Source organism: Canis lupus, chromosome 13 (assembly GCF_003254725.2).
Source record: "Canis lupus dingo isolate Sandy chromosome 13, ASM325472v2, whole genome shotgun sequence".
Lineage (NCBI taxonomy): Eukaryota > Metazoa > Chordata > Mammalia > Carnivora > Canidae > Canis > Canis lupus.
The window spans coordinates 37640018-37655092 of NC_064255.1; the positions used below are offsets into that span (position 1 = coordinate 37640018).

Genomic DNA, 15075 nt, shown 5'->3' on the forward strand with positions numbered 1-15075 from the left:
GGCTCCTCCCAAAGATCTCCGTCCGCGACCAGGGCTCCAGGGCCTCTGGAGGGCCCTGAGCGCCCCCTGCAGGCGGGACGCAGGAGCGCCCCTCCTGCACCCCAGGACCCGCCCCAGCGCCAGGGCGACAGCGTGGCCTCGGGGGGCCGGCCGGCCGCACCGCAGCCGCAGCCGCAGCCGCGAGGGGCGGGCCTCGCGGGCGGAAGTCTGCACCACCGAGAGGCCACCGGCGCCGGGCGCCTAGAGTGGCCCCGGAAGCGCTCGGGGCGGGGCCTCGGCCGACTTCCGGCCGCGGCGTGCGGGCGGCGGTGCGGGCTTTGTCGGCGGCGGTGGCTTCGCCGCGGGCGTGCCGGTGAGTGGCTGGTGTCGGGCCCGGGCGGGCGGGGGTCGTGGGCGCGGCCCGGCCCGCACCTCCTCCACCTGGAGGCCCCGGCCGCTGCGGGCCCGCCTCCTGGCTCGGCAGCCGGGGAGCGCTCCCGACGGCGCGGGCCGAGGGGTCGGGTTGGAGCCCGTGGCGCGGGCGCAGGGGCAGAGCCAGCCCGATGCCCGCGTGCGGGTGCGGGTGCGGGCGCGGTGCGGGAGCCAGAGGCATGGCTCTTCCTTCAGACCTCGGGCTGCGTCGCCCGGCGCTTTCCGACAGCCCCCCACCCCCCCCCCACCCCCCCGTGCCCTGCCGGGCTGCGTCCGCCGCAGTCGGGCCCCGGGCCTGCGGTCCCCTGGCTGTTGGCTGGAGGCCGGCTTGCAGGCGGGCCGCGGGCTCCTCACCGCCCTGCAGCGCGTCTCTTCCCCGGAGCCCGGGCCCGACGAGCGACGTGTCTTTTTGCCCACCGAGGATCTGAGATGGCTTCAGCTGGTACCTTGCGCCCTGTCCGCAGAGATGGAACCTTTGACCCTGTTAGAGACGTAGCATCCCCACAGTGTGTGATCGCCAGCAGTGACCGCAGTAGCTCCCTTGAGGCAGAGACGGAGGACTTAGGGGCAGCGCCCGCTGTGGTTTTTCACAAGCCTGCACACCCCGCTCCAGCCTCTCCTGCAGTGATGGCGATGGATTCCTGACTCCTGGAAAGGGCTTTGGGGATGATGTGGGCAGAAGCCAGAGCTGAAGGCCCTCATGAGCCAGAGGAAGGGGTGGTCCGGGGAATAGCGGACCCAACAGGGCAGTGCCACGGAAACGGCTCAGGGAGCTGTCAGGCGTCTCCATGCGGCCTCGGTCCGGCAGGTGACACTGGACTTCTCAGGAGAGGAGAAGGCCGTTCAGATCCTTAGAGCCCTGAGAGCAGGAACCAAAGTGCCATGGGGTGGGACAGGGAGGAAGAGAAGCACCCAGCAGCTGGTTTGACTTTAAGCAGGTCACCTCCCTGAACCGGGATAATTGTGAGAACATGAGAAAAAGGGAAACGAGATACCCTGCCTAGTGGCCAACACACACCAGCTTCTCAGTTCCCTTCACACTCGCTGTGGCAGGATCGCAGGTTGAAGACGGAGGCAGGGCGGGCACAGAGGTGCAGATTCTCCCGGAGCTCTGGGTTCTGTCTCACCCAGGTGCCCCTCGCTCTAGTTATTCCCAAGCGTGAAGCTCAGAAACCTTCCTGCTGCTTTTCTCGAGGCCGTAAGCCGCAGACAGTGACCAGGACCTACCTGTGCATCCAGAGCTGTATATCCCGTTACCAGTGCACATAAGAAAAAGCTCCTAGTGCCTGCTTTTGGTACTCCCCCCCCACCACTTGCCATCCCAAAGCTCACAGGGTTCCACTCCAGGTTAAGATCGCACTTCATTTCCAGCATCAAGTATCGCCCCAACTTTCTCAGCATCAACTATGTGTTTACACAATTTCATGTTATATTTCATCCAGCAAATTCGGTGTTACAAGAGAAAGGTGTGGGCCATGGTAGCTCAGTATGTTGTGGGATCACAAATGCGGTGTATTTTTATTTCCTTTTGTTCACTTTAGGCTTCTTTAAATGAAAGAGTATCAGTTTAATTTTGCTTGAATTCGCCAAAGAAAAAAAACAAAAACAGCTAAGCAGAAACTGATTTTCAGATAAATGTTATTCAAAGCAAGCTGTAACTCTCTAAAGTTAGGAGGAAATTATGAAAACTCGTTAAAAGACACATCATTGTGGGGTTTTTTTTTTAAGATTTTATTTAGGGGACACCTGGGTAGCTCAACGTTTGGGCGCCTGCCTTTGTCCAGGACGTGATCCTGAGTCCTGGGATCGAGTGCCGCATCAGGCTCCCTGCATGGAGCCTGCTTCTCCCTCTGCTTTGTCTCTGCCTCTCTGTGTGTCTCTCATGAATAAATAAATAAAATAGGGATCCCTGGGTGGCGCAGCGGTTTGGCGCCTGCCTTTGGCCCAGGGCGCGATCCTGGAGACCCGGGATCGAATCCCACGTCGGGCTCCCGGTGCATGGAGCCTGCTTCTCCCTCTGCCTATGTCTGCCTCTCAATCTCAATCTCTTTCTCTCTCTCTGTGACTATCATAAATAAATAAAGATTAAAAAATAAATAAATAAATAAAATACTTAAAAATTTTTTTTATTTACTTGACAGAGAAAACATAAGCAGGGGGAGCAGCAGTCAGAGAGAGATGGAGCAGCAGGCTCCCCCTGAGCAAGAAGCCCAATGTGGGGCTCAATCCCAGGACACTGGGATCGTGACCTGAGCCAAAGGCAAACGCTGCACTGACTGAGCCACCAGGTGCCCCAAAACACAACTTTTAAGCTGTTTTCTTATAGACGCACGCAAACTTGTTTGCAGGGAGTACAACAGTCCTTTTATTATTATTTATTACTATTAAGATTTTATGTATTTATTCATGAGAGACGCAGAGAAAGAGGCAAAGTCACAGGTAGAGGGAGAAGCAGGCTTCCCTCAGGGAGCCTGATGCAGGACTTGATCCCAGGACCCCAGGATCACACCCTGAGCCGAAGGTGGACGCTCACCACTGAGCCACCCAGGTGCCTCTCAACAGCCCTTTAAACATAAAAATCAGAAGATATTATTTCCGAAACAAAACCCAGCATCCCACCCCCTTTTAAATTAAGAAAAATAAGGCTTAAATTATCAGCTTAGTTTTATAATACTTACCCCATAGGATCCTGTAAAAGTGACAGGTGACACTTGGAAAGGGAAAAAAAATCTTCCACAATGGGGAAATGGGCACTGGAGGTAGACCTGGCTTTGAACCTTAGTTCAAATCACTAGTCTAGTGACCTTGGGGAACTGTCTCTCTTAGCCTCTGTTTCGTCTGTAGAGTAAGTAATGGTGTGAACACCCGCCTTAGGAGGTTTAGAGGAGTGCTAGAGACCGTGGGGTCCGTCGCTCAGCACGGTGCCTGCTGGGGTTCGAGGGTCCTTAATAACTAGCACCCCCTTCTCCTCCTCAGCTTCGAAGCAGTGAGGCGCACAGGCCAACTGCTGCCTCACTTCTGGGCAGAAGCTAGGTCAGAGCCTCAAACCAACTCCGGCGCCTGCCCACACAAAGCACGCGTTGCTGCGGCCCCACGGGGGCCTGCCCGCTGAGCCTGCGGGTGTAGACGTGGAGAGTGAGCGCCCCTCTGAGGAGGCTCTGTGCTGTCTGCCTGTGATTTGCCCAGACTTTTCATTCTGCTGTCGCCTTCCATCCCTGGGGAGGAGGAAGGGTCAGGTAAATGGGCAGAGAACATTCCTCAGGGAACATTCCTCCTCGTGACACCAGAGGTGCAGGGATGTTCCTTCCAGTGTCTAACCTGAATAGGGAGTCAGTGACTACAAATGGGGAGGGCGTCCAGAGAACCAGGTAACATCTGTGTGGGTAAACTTGAGGAATGCCAGGATATATTATAAATGGGGGAAAGGTTGCAGATGGATGAGTGTACTGTGATCCCATTTTTGTTTTTGAAAATTGTGTGTATGTAAGTAAATGTATGTGTATAATTGTATTCGTTCAAGCAAAGTGTAAATGAATACATATGAGGAAACAGCTAACTGTTGAATTGGTGGGGATTCTCATTGTCTAAATTTTGTCTATATTGTCTATACTTCTTTATTATTTGAAATATTTTTACATTGGGCATGTTATGTTTGTAATTGCTGAGCATTAGATACAAAAAGTAACACAGGATGCAAAACTGAGTGGTATAGTCCTGATTTCATAAAAATACGAGTGCAGGAAATATACCAGAAGAAAATGTTCACTGATAATCTTAGTGGTGGAGGAAAAGATCATTTTATTTTTGTTTTTTCAGTTTTACTGTTGTCTCTGTTTTCTCAATTGGCATAATTTACCTTATAGCTTGATAAAAATAACTAAGGTAATATTTATAAGCAGGAGAAAGATTTTTTTAAAAAATCAAGTTATTGAGCCTTTAACTCAAAAAAAAAAAAAAAAAACAAACAAACCCATCCTAGTGAATGCCAGGAGGCAGGTCTTATCTGTTCTGTGTCGCTGCTCCAGGGAGTTGTGTTGGCAGATGAATTAGCAAGCAGATCTTATACGCTCAGAAATGCCTGCAGTACACTTGTGCTCAGTTCCTCGTCCTTACTGCTAGTTACTGGTGTGTGGATTCAGTTTCTTTCTCATCACTGGGAGCATTGGCCTGAGTAATCAGCCTGTTAGCATTACTTAAGCATTATTCAAATTGCTATAACAGAGATTCAAAATAGCGTTTCTGACAAAAAACTTGATTTCTCAGTCTGCTTCGCCTACTAGCTGGCTCTGGCCCTCAAGGCCATATGGGAGCCTGGCTGCTCTGCCTCGTCAGTGTGTCACCATGGGGAGGGAGAGGCGGTGTGGAGATAAGGGCCCTGCACATTGATCCATTACATTCCCATCTCATTGGCTGGATCCCAGTCACAGAGTCACACCTAACTTCAGGGGGCTCTAGGCTAGGTGGCCATGTGCCCACTCAAATGTTAGGTGGAGTTTCTGTCACTCGGAGGGAGCAGAGATGCTGGGCAGTCTTCAGTCAGCCACAGTTTACCCACTGGCCATTCTGCCCCACATCCTGTGGCCCCTGGATGGGATGTGGCTTTCTTCACCAGGTGCCCATCAGTTTCACACAGTCATACTCTAAACTCATACAAGCCCTGGCCTCCCTGATGCTGTCTCCAACACTCACCTAAAGCAGAATGACTGTATGGACACACGCACTCAAGGGGAAGAATCACTGTCCACAGCTGCACTGGTTCCCAGTGGAATTTGCAAAAGTATCCCCACCAGCTGGCTGCTAAAGCAAGGCAGTCACTTGCAGGTATACACCCAGCAGAAACAAGGACCCCCATCTACCAAAAGACAAGTACAGGAATGTTTCAGGCAGCTTTAATCAACACCCCAAACCACAGACAACTTAGTTGTTCGTGAAAAGTAAATCATGACGTATTCATGCAGTGGTGTGCTGTGCATCAGCGAAAAGGATGAGCTGCTGGTGCCTGCAGCATGGGGGACTTTCACAGGTGGGATGCTGAGTTTAAGCAGATATATATTTGGGGGAGTGATGAAAATGTTCTGGAAGTAAATAATCATGATGGTTTTGCAATCTTAGGAATACTTGGAAAAACGCTGGATTGAGCACTTTAGGATGGTGCATTTTATGGTATGTGTTATAATTCAACAAAAAGTAGGTACATTGGGGCCCCTGGGCGACTTAGTCGGTTAAGCCTCTGACTTGGTTTTGGCTCAAGTCCTGATCTCAGGGTTGTGAGATCAACATGGAGTTTGGGAATCTCCTTCTCCTTCCCCCTCTGCTTCTCCTCCTGTGTGTGCAATGCACACTTTTTCTCTCAAATAAATAATCTTTTTAAAAAATGGGTAGGTGATAAATAAAAAGCAGACACAGAAACCTGTGCCTCTAATTGAAATTTTTTTTTAATGAGCAGAATTCATCTATAATAAAAGAGGTGGTTGCCCTTGGAAGAAGACCCTTTTTGGCGACAGAAATGTTCTGTGTTGGCCTGTGATGGTTAAACAGATGTCACAAGTTTATCAAGATATGTGCACTTTATGCCAGTTATGTCTCACATAAAAGTATGTTGAAAGGATGCCCTGCTGGGACCACAGAGCATGTGTTACCCAGTCACTCCCTCTGAAGTGTCCCTAGGAGCCAAGAGCAGCTTCTAACTGACAGCTGGCAAGGACTCAGGGACAGTCCTATGGTTGAAGGGAACTGATTTTTACTGACATCTGAATGAGTTTGGAAACAGGTTTCCAGATGTGACCTTAGCCTGGCTGACACCTTTTGTGACCCTGAACGGGGTCCCAGTCACATTTGGCTGTAAGATGACACATGTGCTGTTTTTTGCTGCTGTGTTTGTGGTGTGTCATCCTGCCAAGAGTGGGCCGTCAGGGGGAGGGGCATGACCTTGTGGGGAGGCAGAGTCCTGCCTGCAGGTGGTTCCCAGTGTGGTGCAGAGCTGGGCCCAGCACTCCAGCAGTTGTTAGGTTAAATAACCCCTGACCAAACAAGCTTTTCCACAGTGACACACCAGTGTGGCTCAAAGTGCCATATAGATAACCAGTACCCTAGTGACCCTGCACCCTCCACCAGTCCTTATCTTCTCCCTAAAGGACAGCAGTGTTTCAGTTCTTCCACCATGGATGGATTGCTTTTGTCTGTTTTTTAACTTGATGTAAACAGAATCATACAACGTAAACTCTTTTGTGCCTAGCTCCTGCTGAGGCACTACATCTGCGAGACTCATCTTTGCTTTTTGTGTGTTGCGGTTCTTCATTGCTATGTGTTACTCCTTGGTAGAAGTACTCTTCAATATGCCCATCCCTCTATTGTTTATTTTGGTGGTTATGAATAGTGCTACTATGAACATTCCAGCTTTAGACTTGTTCAAGAGAGGTTTGGTGCTGTTGAGTGGATGAGAGAGGTGAGTGTTAGTGCCCAGGTGATGTTCACCTTAGATTAGATCAAGGGCAGTGTAACCCGTATAAGGAGGGAGGGCATGGCCTGGCTATGGACAGATAGGTTGGTAGATGGGGTAGGAAGAAAGCGACATTCTCATCTCATTGCTTCTGTCTTCTCATTGAGATAAGCAAGAGCATCCGCTGAGAGGAAGGAGGGAGTGTTGGACATTTGAAAAGAGAAGACAAGCAGGGTGGTCATGTAGAAGAATAAGGAAAGTATAGAGATTGCTGGTAGTTCTCAGGGCCCCATTAGTCAAGGGGTTGTAAGTGTAGAGCACAGTTGGCATGGATGCAGAAACAGAATCAGAAGCAAGTGAAATTTACCCCAACTTGGGGTTTTCCAATGCAGGGATGATACAGGAAGGGCTGGAGTTAGTTAGGATGGTTATAATATATAACCAGAAATAAACATAGTACCATAGAACGTGGGATCTAAGCTGGGTAAAAGGGAAGGAGGACAATGAAGAGGTGGCAAGAGCAGTACATTTGTGTTTCTTTGGAAATATGTGTTAATTTTATAATAGAGTCCAAGCCACATCCCTCTCCATCTGCCACCAAGCCACTCTTTCCCTGGATGTGGGTGTTTGAGGTAGAGCCTCAGAGAAGCCTTCTGAAGTGGGTGAGGTAGGTGGCTGAGATGCATACTGGGGTAAAGACTGGACAGAGGAAACGCTCCTCTCTCCACACTCTGGATGTGTTTTATCCCCAACCTGTTCCAGCAGATTCGTGTCTGTTGATGAAGGGAAAAAATGATCTTAATCTCCTTTATTTCAGGTTCTAACCTAGGAACTTGTGACAAGAAGGTGACTCTGGAGCCTGAATTTCTGAGGATGGAAATTTGCCTAAGACCATTTCAGAAACACTCACAATGATGGAGCCCCCTGCCTCTGAGTCTGGGGCATTCCCTGAACCCAGATTAGGGGGACTTTTGGGAAACCCAGAAAGGCAGAATCTGCGGAGCTGCTCCCCTCAGGAGGGCAGTTTCAGGGGAGTGACCGTTACCCATTGGAAAATCCAAGCAGGAGATGCGGCTCGAGCGAGCAGTAAATCAGGAGAAGGCCCCGTTCTGAGCTCAAACCTCCTCCTCCTCCAGAGAGATCTTGTGGAAGGGGAAGCTCACCATTGTGAGACTTGTGGCAAAAGCTTCACATTTAATTCTGATCTAGTTAGACATCAGATTTCTCATGCTGGGGAGAAACATTACAGATGTGAGCAGTGTGGGAAAAGCTTCAGCCAGAGCTCCCATCTTGCTGAGCATCAGAGAGCTCACACTGGAGAAAGACTCTATGTGTGCAACATGTGTGGGAAGGACTTCATTCACTATGCAGACCTCGCTGAGCACCAGAGAGCACATGCAGGAGGAAAGCCATTCCGATGCATGCAGTGTGGGAGAGCCTTCCATCACAGCTCTGACCTGGTTCGGCACCAGCGAGTTCACACTCGAGAGAGGCCTTTTGAATGCAAGGAATGTGGGAAAGGCTTCAGCCAGAGCTCTTTGCTTATTCGCCATCAGAGAATTCACACAGGAGAAAGACCCTATGAGTGTAATGAGTGTGGAAAATCCTTCATTAGGAGCTCAAGCCTTATTCGACATTATCAGATCCACACAGAAGTGAAACAGTATGAATGTAAGGAGTGTGGGAAGGCCTTCCGGCATCGCTCAGACCTCATTGAACATCAGAGGATTCACACTGGAGAGAGGCCCTTTGAATGTAACGAATGTGGGAAAGCCTTTATTCGGAGTTCAAAGCTTATTCAACATCAGAGGATCCATACTGGGGAAAGGCCTTATGTGTGCAATGAGTGTGGGAAGCGCTTCAGCCAAACATCAAACTTTACCCAGCATCAGAGAATTCACACTGGAGAGAAACTCTATGAATGTAATGAATGTGGGAAAGCTTTCTTTCTGAGTTCGTACCTTATTCGACACCAGAAAATCCACACTGGAGAGAGAGTGTATGAATGTAAGGAATGTGGGAAAGCTTTTCTCCAGAAAGCCCATCTCACTGAACATCAGAAAATCCACACTGGGGATCGGCCCTTTGAATGTAAGGACTGTGGAAAAGCTTTCATTCAGAGCTCCAAGCTGCTACTACATCAGATTATTCATACTGGAGAAAAGCCCTATGTGTGTAGTTACTGTGGGAAAGGCTTTATTCAGAGGTCAAACTTTCTTCAACACCAGAAAATCCATACTGAAGAGAAACTCTATGAATGTAGTCAGTATGGGAAAGATTTCACCTCGACCCCAAACTTTAAAAATAATCAAGGTGTTCACCAAGAGGGACTTCCCTTGAGTAAGACTCCCATACATTTGGGTGAGAAGTCTGCAAGTCAGGGGGAGCATACAGATAACATAAAATAATTATTCTCCAACTCAGTGAGATGTGTCAGCGTTTTCCAATATCCTAGACAGGGCTGCTTTCGAAGTGGGCTGTCACTGCTGTACAGCAGCACTGGGCTACTGTCTTCCACAAGGAATGTGTAAAGTCAGGAGAGCCACATGACTGGACAGCGGACTTTGAGCTGGAACAATGCTGGGGGTGGGTGGCTAGGTCTCAAAGAAGGTTTCTACGTGTTATTGCACAATTACAATTCACCCCAGTTAAAAATGCTTTTTAAAGCTGAACTATGTATCTATTCTTAGTACTTAAGAATGTCACATGGTAAATTTTGGCCTATCAAAAAGGCAGGTTGGAGAAAGATGTTTGTTATTTAAAACTACAAATTGGTTCCCCTTGTCCTTAGGATAATTTCCCAGCTCCCAGTCCCGCTCTCAAAGGCATTTTGCTTCCCGGAGTTCCATCTCCCACTGCTTAACCACCTGCCACATGGTTGGCGCTGCAGCAACACTAACTGCTTGACATTCCCACTTACCCAAGTTGCACCTGCCTCCTTCTCTTTGTTTGAATGCCCTCTGCTCCACACTCCACACCTGGTTAACTCCTCATGATGAATCAGGACCCATCTCAGGCATCATGTCAGGCTCAGCCAGCTGCCCTTCCTCTGTGCTTGTGTTGCTAGTGAGCACTTCTGTTCCGGTGCTTACTTTGGTATATAAAGATTAGGTTTTTATCTACTATCTCTTTCATTATTACACTACTAATTTCTTAAGGACCTGGTCATAGCTGATTGGTTTATGTGTCCCTGGTATCCAGTGCAAGGCAATAGAAAGTACACCCCAAGTCTATGTGTAATTGGTACCTCTTTTGCTTTGTCCATTCTGTACTGCTATCATTTAAATTTTTGGATTTTGTTGTTTGGTAACAGTATGATTTACTGGTTTACTGGAAATATCTTCTCTTGCAGCCCTGTAGTCTTCTGCTTGTATGTAACTTAGAAGTTGTAACGAGTAACCCAGTGGAAGACTAGCACACCTCATATTTATGCCTTCACAACTCATCCATGACCATCTACTTGCTTTTGGGGAGTGTTGTCTTCACCTGGTTGCTTATGTATCGTTCTAAGCCACTTAAGGGGCACCCAGTCCCAGTGTGCCGCTCAAGGTTTTCTGTCTCAGCAGTTCTGTGATTGACTTCATCTCTTCTGGTCACTTCCTCTGTTTTCTGGCTCATTTTGTCATTTACCTGAAAATGTATTGATCTGGAAGGACCAGGGCTGAACCGTGAGAAACAGATGGAATCATTGGGTCTGATGGGGAAGACAAAGATCACCTCACAGAGTTAAGTGCTGAAGTAGAGGTTCCACATTGCATAGGAACATAGGTAAGAACAGGACTGATCTGGTATGGAGGATCTGGGCCAGCTTCACAGAAGAGGTGACACTGGAACTGAGAGACAGCTGTGGCAGCTAGAGAAGAGAATGACCTGGGAGAGGAATCTGCAGATACCAGGAGGTGCAACATACACCTTTTTAGATGTAGTTCACTGTAGATAACGATCTACACAAATTTGAGTTGCTGCATCTGATTTTTTTTTTCCTCTGAACATGAACCAAAACAACCAGTTTTGAAATGACATGTACCAGTTTTTTTTTTTTTTTTTTTTTTTTTGCCTGTGAGGGCATGTTTTGCGTTTTTAAATTGCAGCAACACTAGAAGCCTTCAGGGGGTAAGTGATAAACAGGGGCATACAGTACTACATCTGGAAAACTCCTCATTACTAGAGATGCTTCAAATGATACAGAAGAGAGATTACCAGACCATTTTGATCAACGTCAGTGACATCTAGTTTCCATACAGTAAAACACCTATTTGAAGTGTACAGAGTTTTGAGAAACCATTTATCTGTGTAACCACCATTTGGATAAAGAAAAATAACATTCTTATCACCCAATAATATTCCCTTTTGCCCCTTCCCAGTTAATCTCACCCTAGTCCCAAGTACCCTCTTTGGGTCCGTGTAGATTAGAGTTGCTTGTAGGGCCTCACATAAATGGACCCATACAGTATGTAATTCTGTGTGTCTTGGCTTTTGCTTTGGCATGTTTTAAAGACTCAGCCAAGTAGTTATGTGTTTGGGTATCTGCTGAGTAGTGATGTGTTTGGGTATCTGCTGAGTAGTGTTCTGATGTACAGACAAACCTTTGTTATTCATCCACTGTGTTGATAGAAATTGGTTTCCAGATTTGGCTCTTATGAATAAAACTGCTATGAGAATTTGTGTAAAAATATGTATTTGGACATGCCTCTTTATTTCTCTTGGGTTAATGCCTAGGAATTAAATTTTTGGATTATAAACGTGATTTTAACCTATAATAAATTGCCAAAATATTCTCCATAGTGGTTGTACCATTTTACATGACCTGAGCTGAAAACAGGAGTCAGACACGTAACCAACTGAGCCACTCAGGTGCCCCTGAAAAAGTATTTTCTGGTTTCTTGTGATGTTTTCTTTGACTATTATGTATGTAGAAGTCTGTTTAATTTCCAAATACTTGGGGCAATTTTCAGATATTTTTATTACTGATTTCTAATTTAATTCCATTATATAATAGGACACCATACTCTGTATACTAACATTTTTAAATCCAGGACTTGATTTATGGCCCAGATGGTAGCTTATCTTGATAAATGTTCCCTTTGTGCTACACCGTTGTTTGGGTGTGAGTATTCTATGCATGGCGCTTAGGTCACATTGTCTGATGGTTTTGTTCAGGTTTCCTGTATCTTTCCTGATTTTCTTTCTACTTTTCTATCACAGAGAATGTTGAACTCCTCAATTATAAATGTGGAGTTTAAGGAGCCCCTGGGTGGCTCACTGGTTGAGCCTCTGCCTTTGGCTCAGGGTGTGATTTCACTGTCCAGGATCGAGTGCCACTTTGTGCTCCCTGCACAGAACCTGCTTCTCCCTCTGCCTCTCTCTCTCTGTGTCTTTCATGAATAAATATTTTTTAAAAAATGGAGTTTTTCCTCCTTTAATGTCAACTTTTATGCATTTTGCAGCTCTCGTTTTGGGTACATAAACATTTAGAATTGCTGGTGTTTTAATGACTATCTCTAGGGGTTTTATAAATACATTTTTAAAGATTTTTAAATTACACAGAGGCAAAGACAGGCAGAGGGGGAAGCAGGCTCCATGCAGGGAGCCTGTTGTGGGACTCAATCCCAGGACTCCAGGATCATGATCTGAGCCAAAGGCAGACGCTCAGTCACTGAGCCACCCAGTTGCCCCTCTGGTGTTTTTTAGAAAACCTGAAATCCACTGTGTCTGATATTAATGCATTTGTTTTGGAGTTATGATTAGTGCTTCCAGGATATAATTGTTACTTAACCTATGTATGTCAGTATAATTAAAGTGTATTTCTTGGAGACAGATGCAGTTAGGTCCTTTTTTTTTTTTTTTTTTAAGTTCTTGTTCACGAGAGAGAGAGAGAGAGACAGAGGGAGAAGCAGGCTCCCTGCAGGGAACCCAATGTGGGACTCGACCTCTGGACCCCAGGATCGTGACCAACCAGAGCCAAAGACAGACAACCCCTGAGCCACCCAGGCATCCCTAGTATATTTACTTTTATTTTATTTTTTTTTTAATTTTTTATTTACTTATGATAGTCACAGAGAGAGAGAGAGAGAGAGGCAGAGACACAGGCAGAGGGAGAAGCAGGCTCCATGCACCGGGAGCCCGACGTGGGACTCGATCCCGGGTCTCCAGGATCGCGCCCTGGGCCAAAGGCAGGCGCCAAACCGCTGCGCCACCCAGGGATCCCGTATATTTACTTTTAATATTGATATGGTTTATTTTCTTTTATTTAAGATATTTTATTTATTTATTCATGAGAGACACATAGGCAGAGACACAGGCAGTGGGAGAAGCAGGCTCCATGCAGGGAGCCCGACGCGGTACTCGATCCCGGGACTCCAGGTTCACTCCCTGGGCCAAAGGCAGGCGCTAAACCGCTGAGCCACCCAAGATCCCCTTATTTTATTTTTAATTTTTATTTATTCATGGGAGACACAGAGGCAGAGATACAAGCAGAGGGAGAAGCAGGCTCCATGCGGGGAGCCAAATGCAGGACTCGATCCCAGGACCCCAGGAGTCACGCCCTGAGCCGAAGGCAGACACTCAGCCTTAGCCACTGAGCCACCCAGGTATCCCTAAACAATTATCTTTTAATGAAATTTTAACGTTACAGGTTTTTACGTTTACCCACACAATTGCTATTTCTGGTCCAAGTTTACATTTTCCTGCAACCTGAATGATGTGCTTTATCATTTATTTTATTGCTGTTACACCAAGGACAGTTTCTCTCAGATCTGGTCTGCTGAAAATATCTGTATTTTGTCTTCAGTTTCAAAGGATATTTTTCTTGGGTATAAAGTTTTAGGGTAACAGGTTATCTTTCATTACCTTGAAGATATTCCATTGTCTTGTGGCTCACATTATTTCTGATGAAAATTTTGCAATCATCTCTGCTTTTGTTCTCCTGTTCATAATGTCTTTTTCTCTTCTAGGTGCTTCTAAAGTTTTATCAGTGCCTTTCAGCCATTTGGTTGATGTGCCTGATTTATTTTTGTTTTCATACTGATCGGGATTTATTGATTTTGTTTGTTTGTTTTTTGATTTATTGATTTTGGATTTGTTTATTGATTTTTAGATTTATTGTTTTCATCAAATTTGGAGTCTTTTCCATTACAGTTTCTTTTCTCCCTTTTTAAAAAAATAATTAAAAAAAAAGATTTTATTTACTTTATTTGACACAGAGAGAGACAACACAAGCTGGGGGAACGGGAGAGGGAGAAGCAGGCTCCCTGCCAAGCAGGGAGCCAGATGTGGGGCTCAATCCCAGGACCCTGGAATTATGCCCCGAGCCAAAGGCAGACACTTAGCTGACAGAGCCAAACACATCCCCAAAAGATTTAATTTTTAAGTAATCTCTACCCCCCAATGTGGGGCTAAAACTCACAATCCCAAGATTAAATGTCACTCACTCCTCCAACTGAGCCCACCAGGTACCCCTCCATTACAGTTTCTGAATGGTGGTGGGTGGGGTTGAGTGGTACCAAGGCCAAGTCTTGTCCTGCCCCGGGGTGTGGGGAGCGCCCCAGTGTGTAGCATTGGTGGACATGTGCTTTGGACCGAGTTGCTGGGGCAGTAGCAGGAGAGGGAGGTTGGGCGGAGCATAGTCCCAGGTGAGACAAGAGGGCTCAGGGCTGGGTGTCTGCAGAGCCCAGGGTTATAGGGACATCTAGTCAGGACTTGGGCTAAGAGGTCTCTTCCTGCACCGGACTGCTGGGATCCCAGTTACTCACCACGCCACCGCCCCTCACCAAGTTTGGAATGAGCCAAAGCCACGTACCTGAGCAGTGCCCTCCTGAGTAAGGTGTTCTCATCTGTCAACCAGGCGCATTGGACTTTCTGTGTGGGATCTACACACCCTCCTTGCTCTTCCTGGGCCAGCACTGTCCACCCTAGGTCATCCTTCTCGGGGTCTCCCACTCAGTCTTTAGGAGGGGTTCACATAGTGAACTAGGTCTCCCCAGCTCCTCAATGTTTGACAAGTACCAGGATGGCCACAGTTGTGTTCTAGGCAGAGGAAACAAGAGGCCCCAAGAGCAACAAGATTGGCCCTGGCTATGGTTCAGCATCACCTGGAGAGTTCTAACAGTCCCTGGGGTAGCCCTACTGGAACATAGGCTGATTTAATTAGTTCAGGCATCCTCCACTGTCACATTTCTATTTTTTTTAAGATTTTATTTATTTATTCATGATAGGCATAGAGAGAG

The 15075-nt window shown here is 47.2% G+C and overlaps 1 protein-coding gene across 2 annotated transcripts; it reads left to right on the forward strand.

Annotated features, from left to right (window-relative positions):
- The first annotated feature begins 253 nt into the window (after nt 1-253).
- Nucleotides 254-11525, forward strand: ZNF623 (zinc finger protein 623). 2 transcript variants are annotated; one of them, XM_025450766.3, is made up of 3 exons: nt 270-352; nt 5524-5574; nt 7668-11525. In XM_025450766.3, exon 3 carries the CDS (start codon nt 7762-7764, stop codon nt 9256-9258), a length of 1497 nt encoding a protein of 498 aa, XP_025306551.1. In that variant the 5' UTR covers nt 270-352; nt 5524-5574; nt 7668-7761; the 3' UTR covers nt 9259-11525. The 2 variants fall into 2 exon arrangements, with proteins under 2 accessions (XP_025306550.1, XP_025306551.1); XM_025450765.3 differs by lacking the exon at nt 5524-5574 and having other exon boundaries at nt 254-352.
- The last annotated feature ends 3550 nt before the right edge of the window (nt 11526-15075 follow it).

What these genes read in the sequence shown, in the direction of transcription:
- ZNF623 (XM_025450765.3), top strand. Translation starts at nt 7,762, where the DNA reads ATGATGGAGCCCCCTGCCTCTGAGTCTGGGGCATTCCCTGAACCCAGA.